Consider the following 8,480-nt stretch of genomic DNA (forward strand, 5'->3'; position numbering starts at 1 on the left):
TTGCCCGTGGACATAGCTTAAATTGGGTGAACCACGTAAATACTTGTATCCATTTTAGCTGCATTTTCTCAATTCCATTGTTTGTCAGCCAAAGTTGACCCACACGTTTTCTCCCCAACAAAAGTGAGGTGGACCAGACCCATAAATAGTTGAAAAGTGCCACTGTCAGATAAACTACTGGCTGTAGCTTAATAAACGGGCTACTAGTAGCTAGTGTTTCGAGACTTTTTTTTTACTCATAAATTTGACATACTTATTTGACAAATAATTGTGACATATAATTCGAGTCAATACAAAGTTCAATATTTTATGGATTTCAAGATGTTATAGCACTCTCTCATGATTTTAGTGAAATATATAATGAGCGTGTGGCATAAATTAAATGTTACGATTATTTGTCAAATAAGTTTGTCAAATTTATGAAGAGGAGAATCGGTCCGATTAGTGTTTTTCCTTATACGGATTTAATTAAAATCATTCCGTGGGTACAAAGATGGCTATAGTCCAACACTCAACAGTTATGATCATGTTGGAGCACACCCGAAATTATTCTCAATGCAAAGAAAAATAAGAACTCGATGGGTTGATTGTGGAAGAGAATACAAGTCTGTACAATTTCTCAGTCTTATCGATAGATGCATAGCTCTTTAGAGATCTTAAGCATTTACAATTAAATCAAGATGGATGGTTCCAGAAATGATATAATCTGGCCAAAAGTAACACTAAAAATGCAATTCATAGGCAAAGACAAACATATTGCATAAATCTGAATAATCGTTAAACAAAGGAATAAACATTAGGTTGCTGATCATCTGTGGGCACAAGAAGAAGAATGTCATTAACAATCAAATATGAGACACCGATGGCATCGCTAATTAGGGCGTTCGTTTACTCACACGGCCTGAGGGATGTTTAGAGAGTGGATAGAACCTGGGGTGAACCAACCAACCAAACAAAGATGTTAAGGTAGGCTGCCATTTAAATTTTTTTCTTTGTTTTTTTTGTGAACTTACGCTAATATGAAGTTACTTATTCATCAAGTTAATACTCATTGAGTCTAGATTAATATTCTAACATCCTCCCTTAATCTAGACTTGAATAACACCAAGTTTCTCCTTCAATTTGACAAAAGTTTCAACCTTCAATGCCTTTGTAAAAATGTCTTCAATTTGATGTTGTATCTTATAATGCTTGACCACTACTCCTCCTTCTTTGATCAAATTTCCAATGTAGTGATACTTAATCCTAATATGCTTGTTTCTTCCATGAAAAATTGGATTTTTGCTAACTTCAATTGTTGAATTATTATCACAATACATTATTGAATCATTTTCTTAAGGGTGCTTCAATTCTTTCAACATCCACCTCAACTATAGAGATTGACAACCAGCTACACACAAAGCAATATACTCTGCTTCTATAGAAGAGAGAGCAACAGCAGATTGTTTATTTGAAAACCAGGAAACTATATAGAACCAATATTGATTCTTAATCTCTCGTAACTAATCAAAATTGATTCTTAATCCCTCATAATGAATCCTATGATCAATAGTACCAACAACATATTGAATGATTCTTTTACCAACTTCCCAATGACCTCTCTTTGGCGAAGTCAAAATCTACTGAACATGCGAACAACAAACATCTGGCCTGTTGCTGTTAAATACGTTAGACTTTCCATTAAACTTTGATAAAGAGTAGCATCAACTTCTTCACTTCCATCATCTTTGCTTGCCTCCATATGAATATTACAAGGGATAACACTATTCATTCTAAATTTCTTTAACAAGTCTTTTGCATACTTTTGTTGAGAAATATTGTTCATTCACATGTTTGTTTTATTTCAATTCTAAGAAAGTAAAGAAGAAGTCCGAAGTCAGAGATTTCAAATTCTTCCATCATTGATTTTTAAAAATCCATCCCCATTTTTCTCATTATTGCCTGTAAATATAAGATCATCAACACACAAACAAATAATAAGAAGATCATTGCTTTTATCTTCTTTGGTGTAGAGTGCATACTCATATGGGTATCTCTTGAATCCATTCTTCAAAAAGAAATTGTCAATTCTACTGTACCAAGCTCTTCGAGTTTGTTTCAGTCCGTACAATGCTTTTTTTAAATGATACACCTTGTGTTCTTCTCCTTTCTTTTCACAACCCAATGGTTGTTTGACGTAGACCTCTTTTTCTAAGAATTCACCAAGAAAAGGCGATTTCACTTTCATTTGATGCACCTTCCAACCTTTTTGAGCTACTAATGACAAAAATAGACGAACTATTACCAAAGGAGTTACAGGATCAAAAATTTCTTCATAATCAACACCGAACTTCTACTTGTAACCTTCCACAATAAGTCTTGTCACTACAAGAAATTTAGACTCTCCCTACAAAATTTCTGTTGACGAATTAAGATCTGTAGGCGAAGTTCACTTTTCCCAACGAAAACGATTTTTGTAGGGCTATGATTTATTTCAAATTTTTCAATAGTAGGATGTCTTGTGCCTACAATTTTTTTTCTTTTCCAGATATAAACATTTATGGTTATATCTTTTGCAGACAAATAATTTTAGACATGTTTGTAGGCTAATAATTAGCGAGAAAATCTTCCTTATACTATTTATAATTTTAGTCCCTCCAAAACGTATTTTGAAGTGAAAGAGAAAAAAAAAATGAAAAGATAGAAGAAAAGTATAATTAATTTTTTTATCAAAATAAAAAATAACAAATCCTAAATCTAAAAACCCACCAGCCACCATATACCCACTCTAAAAACCCACGACTTATGCATGCGGCATTCCCTCTCTGTTTTGCCTCCAGAAATGTTCATCAAAAATAATTCCCTCTTTTTGGCTTAACTTCTTCATCGATTGCTACCAATTAAAACCTAATTAATTCAATTTCCCTACCTTCAAAATTTCTTGTGGATCCCATGATTGCAATCGCAATCTCTTCATCTGCCACGGTATTGATTTTAAATCAATAAATTCCTGCCTAATCTACTGCGTACAGATTGTGTTCTTCAAGCAGTCGTAAAGGTATGCCAATCAGCTTTGTTTAATCTTTGATTACTTTTCCAGACTTGTTTAATTAGATGGGCTGTTTCCATTGATTTTTCTGAAATTCGAAGAATTTGTTAAATATGTACCATTGAATTTATATGACAATTTTAATCTTTAATTAATTATTCAAATATATATTTTCTCAAAAGGGAGACAGTAGTTGAAGCTTTGTTGTTGGATTTGCAATATATCTTTAAGATAGTCTAAGGTTTGCTATATCTGCGATCTTTTGGTTGCATTGGAATATGCCAATTTGCTGAAGCGCATTGCAGCTTGTGTTACTTGGATTTCATTTGCACAGTTGTTTCTGATGAGTTCATAGAATCATTCATGTATAGATGTTTTACTCGATGTTTCCAATTTTAGTGGGGATGTGGTTGAGTCTCTTGCTGGGTTAACATAGCTGCTGTTTGTTTGGAAAAGACTGTATTAACGTGTATCACTATTAATTCCCACCAAGAAAGTTAGTCGGTGACTATTTATCCTTACGGATGATAATGTATAATTTACTTAAAATGAGGTTTGGAATTTAGATGATGATGGGTACTATGAGACCGTTGGATAATTGTGAAGTTTTTTTAATTCTTATCGTTGTCCCTGGATTTTGGCACCATATAGTGTTCATTTTTTATTCTGTGGAAAACTTATTTGATTCAGATTCGTGTCATTTATTTGAGTATGCCTTTTTTCTGTAGTTTTGGGGAAAAAAGTTCTTAGTTTAAAGATGTTAAGCAATCACGACATGCTTCTCCCTTTTACAATGTATGAAGGTCTTACTAAAATTGACTTATTTTTTCAAATTAACTTGTCAAAGTCTTCAAGGATGTTATATTATGATTTGTTGATTGGACTTGTACAAATATGCCATTGCAATATACATCTCTCGTAGCGCGACCATAACGATCTTCATCAAAAACCTGAATTCTCACACACTTGTTTTCAACAATTTTAGTTAGTTCTTCCTTTGCCTTTTGCCCATATGGCATTTTGCTCTCTGGTGCATCGATTCATCTATTACATTTCAAATGTCGGTAGCCTTGCATTATACTAATTGCTTAGTATAGTTTTAATCATTTTCTTTTGTTTCCCCATTTTGAACCGAATGTAGTAACTGGGATTGTGAAGTTTTCATGGTAATTTTAGTTTACTTCTTTCTTGACATTTTTAGAACCTGAAAATGATGGTAGAACTTCTTAAATATTTGTTTTGGTCTATTTCTATGATGAATTGGTCACTGCAAAATATGAGGCCAAGATCATATACTTGCCATCATCTTGTTTAGTGAAGTGGTTTATGTTTCTAGTTTCTATTTCATTATAAACATTAATTAGATGTGCTGGATTTAGTTTGAGCTTTCATCAATTTATGATAAACATTAATTAGATGTGCTGGGTTTAGTTTGATTACATGACATTAATGGTCTAGTTAACAAAATAATATGAGGCTGATGAAGTTATTGGTAGAAAATGATAAAATTTTATGAAGTTCATTTACATGTTCGGCTTTATTATTGGTTTCGCAGGTATAGATGTAGGACACTTGCCAAGGACTCTCGATATCACCCTACTCGAGGAGAATGTAAACAAATTAAAGACATCTTGTATCATTCGTACAATTCGAGAGAAAATTTGAGTTTTATACAATTCAGTAAGTAGACGAGCAACAAGTTCTGAAGTACGTAGTTTGTTGGTTCATGATATTGGAGTCATCATTTGGTCACATTGCCCAATGAATACGGGTTATTGGCCGACCATTTTTCCAAGTGAGAATAAGGACCTTATGGATGAGATCACGATAAGCATACATAAATGTGTTTATACTGTTGAAAAATTAATAGTCAAATAAAACTACATGAATCGATTAAAAGCACATTACTCATTTCATTTTGTGATTTTATTTATTCATACTTTGTCTATTGTTTTCTAGATTTGGATAGTTTGTTGTAATTATGGTTTCTTTTTATTTTATAATTTTTTAATTATGTCAATTCCAGATGAACTTCGAGTAGATTTGAAAGACTCGAGATTGGAAAATTATACTAATAGACTATACAATGGAAGGTATAGAGAATTTAAAGCTGTGTTGAGTGCATACTATAAGTTGCAGAAGACACATGAGAATACATTAGCCAACCTCCCTCTGGAGATGCTCGATAGAGGTGCAAATCAATGGGTGGACCTGTGTAATCATTTGAACTCCAATAAGTTCAAGGTATTTATTGTGTAATTATTTACCAGTTCACAGCCAACCTCCCTTTGGAGATGCTCGATAGAGGTGCAAATCAATGGGTGGACCTGTGTAATCATTTGAACTCCAATAAGTTCAAGGTATTTATTGTGTAATTATTTACCAGTTCACAGCTTTTACTTCTAATTTTGTTAAGTAATATCTATATATTTTTCTTTGCAGAAAGCATCATCAGCAAACATAGTGAATCGATCGAAGAAGAAATACAACCATCTATTGGTTCACGTCCTTTCTCATACATAGTGGAGAAGATGACTGAGGTAGTGAATTTATTTGGTTATCAACATGACGTAATTAAATAATTTTGCTAAGAGTTTGAATATAATAATTTAAACATGCATTTTTTCTTATTAGGATGGTTCAAAGTTTCCCGAAGTCAACACATTTGAGTTCGCTTATGTTGGGAAGAACAATTGTTGGACTTGTAATGCAGTTAAAGCTCAACATATAAGAAATACTCAACATTATAAAATTGTTTTCTTAGCTTGAGAGATGATTATATTTCTTAGCTTGTGCTATATCTCTTGTGTGCAGTTGTGTTATCTATTGCAAACTTTGATTTTATGGACTGTTTTATATATCTTGGTGGTTGTGTTTGTAGGATGAGACGCTTTTCAAAGAGTATGAATATCTTATAGAGAGGGCAAAGGAACAACAACTTCCCAAAGATAACCCTTTGGAAGAGATACCGATAGATGATCCTGATGTCAAAATTAATATCATGATGTCCGTTCTAGGTACAAAGCCCTGCCGTCGAATTCTTGGGTTAGGAGATGGTTGCCTTCGAGACATTGCAATACTTTCTTCCAATGTACACACTTTGGGGAAGGAGTTGGAAGCAGAATGTGCTGCTCGAAAGGTAGCCAATGCAGCTCGAGTAAACATGGAGCAAAACAAGCTAAAGGTTTTTGAGCAACAATTCAATTCTACATTACAATCTTGGTATCATTCTATGCACCAACTATGTGGTAAAGTTCCTGGCTTTATTGTACCACCATTTATACCGTTGTCAATAGAGAATACTGGTAATGGGAAAGATGATGCTATTGAAGATGAAGAGAATGACTTCGGTGAGAATCAGTGCATGTCTAATTTACGAGACTGAAGAGTCATTTTTTATTTGCATAACAATAGATATATAGCATGTCTCTGCTTATTTTAACTTTAGATGTAATCATACTTGGTGAAAATCATTTATTCATGTTTTGATGAAATATTTTGAATTCAATGTTGATTGACATTACGTTTTAATTGATTTATTATTATTTTTGTATCTTTATATTTTTTTGAATGAGGTTAAAAAATTATTATAATATAAATAAAAATATAGAAATAATTTAATTTCTCCCTACAAATTCTTTTTTAATAGCCTACAAATATCATTTCTCCACTAAAAATTATTTGCAGAAAAACAAGATTCAACCCACTAAATAATTTGTTCCACGTTGTCACAAACTTTTAATTGTAGGGAAAGATGTTTATACTTAGCCCACAAATATATTTTCTACACAAAATATTATTTGTGTGGACGAACACAATTTAACCCACAAGATAATTTGTAGGGACAAGCGAAATCATTTCGTGTTTAGAAGTAACTTTAGCAGAAGAATTACTCTGTCGGAGGAAAACTTACATGACGAATTGTATTCGTCTCTAAAGGATTCTTATGGAAAAACCTTGGCACACAAATTTCAAAAATTTGTAGTCTTATACCTATCCCCTCGATATTTGCCCCCACAAACGTGCCTACAATCTCTTTTCGTCTGCAAAGGTATTTTCCCACAAATAAGAGCATTTCCCCACAAATAAATTTTGTAGGGAAGACATAAAATTCTTGTAGTGTGTTTTGTTTTTGTCTACTTGACCAGTTGAATACAGCTTTATTTTGTAGACCCATCTTACATCGAGCACCGTCTTGTCTTTTGGAAGATCTGTCAACTTCCATGTCTTATTTCTTTCAATTTGCATCTACTTCTTGATTCATGGAAATCTTCCAATTTTTCTTCTTTCGATGTTGCTTCAAAACTTGTTAGGTATGTATCTACAAGTAATGCAAAATTCATTTCATCACTAGTAACCATGCCATAGTCATTTGACGTATACCTTTTAGATGGTTGATACAGTCAGGTCGATCTCCTTAATGATGGCAAAGTTGACTCCTCATCACTTGATGATGAACTAGAACTTGAGGATAATGGTTCAGTACCTTCTTGTTTAACTACTTATGCAACTTCATTATATTCATAGAAATTGATTTTTGATTTTAATTAGCAACATTCCACCTCCATGATTCTTCCTCATTAAAATGCACATCTCTACTTATGATTATTTTCTTTGAAATGGGATTGTGCAAACTATATGCTTTTGAGTTTTTACTATATCCCACTAGTAAACATTTTTATGATTTATCATATAGCTTACGTCTCTTATCACCTAGAATTTTACTTATAAAAATAAATAAGTAATACATGAAAACATACATAGAAACAAAAATTTAATTACTTTTAAGCTTAGTCAAACTTATAAAATATGTTTTTTTAACTATAATCGATAAAAATATTTTGTTATGTAATTTACTTATTTAATTACAATGAAAATTACTTGGAAGCCTACTTTTAAAGATTACATTTCAAAAGTCAAAATTATAGTTTACATATATAAAAATCAAATGATCATATAATTTTAATATTAAATAATAGTATTATAAAATTTAATTAATTATATATCCCCACCCCAAACCCTAACATTCATTTCCTTCATTGTTAAATATCCCAATCCCAAACCCTAATATTCATTTTCTTCATCATTTCAATCAATTCTCTCCCTTTCTCTGCTATACCTCTCCTTCTCTCTACCTCACCGAGCACCACCGTCGACAGTCGTCATCACAGATCAAGCGGTGCATTGCTGCTGCGACAATATCTCTACAGTGATCTACGATTCGAGTTCGGTTGTTGGTCTGTGTTGGACTCGATGGTTTTTGTTGGTGGCTATGGTGGCAGATCTAGTGGTGGTCATGGATTTGGCGGTGGAGGTGGATTTTGTTGAATCGATGGTGGTGTTGTTGGATCTGGTGGTGGTGGTGATGGTGATTTTGTTGATATAAATGGTGGTGTACAATGGTTTTTCTTGATGTAGGCAGTGATGGTGATGATTTTTGTTGGTGATGATG

The 8,480-nt window shown here is 32.8% G+C and overlaps 1 protein-coding gene across 4 annotated transcripts; it reads left to right on the plus strand.

Moving 5' to 3' along the window:
• The first annotated feature begins 2,787 nt into the window (after positions 1-2,787).
• LOC111371737 lies at positions 2,788-6,559 on the plus strand. Of its 4 annotated transcripts, none has more exons than XR_002698647.1 (5): positions 2,788-3,037; positions 4,584-4,708; positions 5,055-5,388; positions 5,471-5,568; positions 5,663-6,559. XR_002698647.1 is itself a non-coding variant. In XM_022993872.1 (5 exons), exons 4-5 carry the CDS (start codon positions 5,664-5,666, stop codon positions 6,411-6,413), a joined length of 573 nt encoding a protein of 190 aa, XP_022849640.1. In that variant the 5' UTR covers positions 2,788-3,037; positions 4,584-4,708; positions 5,055-5,568; position 5,663; the 3' UTR covers positions 6,414-6,559. The 4 variants fall into 4 exon arrangements, 3 of the variants coding, with proteins under 3 accessions (XP_022849640.1, XP_022849641.1, XP_022849639.1); XM_022993872.1 differs by having other exon boundaries at positions 5,055-5,568; positions 5,663-5,732; positions 5,910-6,559; XM_022993873.1 differs by having other exon boundaries at positions 5,910-6,559.
• The last annotated feature ends 1,921 nt before the right edge of the window (positions 6,560-8,480 follow it).

This window comes from Olea europaea, chromosome 22, assembly GCF_002742605.1.
Source record: "Olea europaea var. sylvestris chromosome 22, O_europaea_v1, whole genome shotgun sequence".
Taxonomy (NCBI): domain Eukaryota; kingdom Viridiplantae; phylum Streptophyta; class Magnoliopsida; order Lamiales; family Oleaceae; genus Olea; species Olea europaea.

Coding starts and splice junctions, on each gene's coding strand:
- LOC111371737 (XM_022993872.1), top strand. CDS start 5,664: ATGGTTCAAAGTTTCCCGAAGTCAACACATTTGAGTTCGCTTATGTTG. Junction 5,733..5,909: donor GAAGAACAATTGTTGGACTT/GTAATGCAGTTA, acceptor TTGTGTTTGTAG/GATGAGACGCTTTTCAAAGA.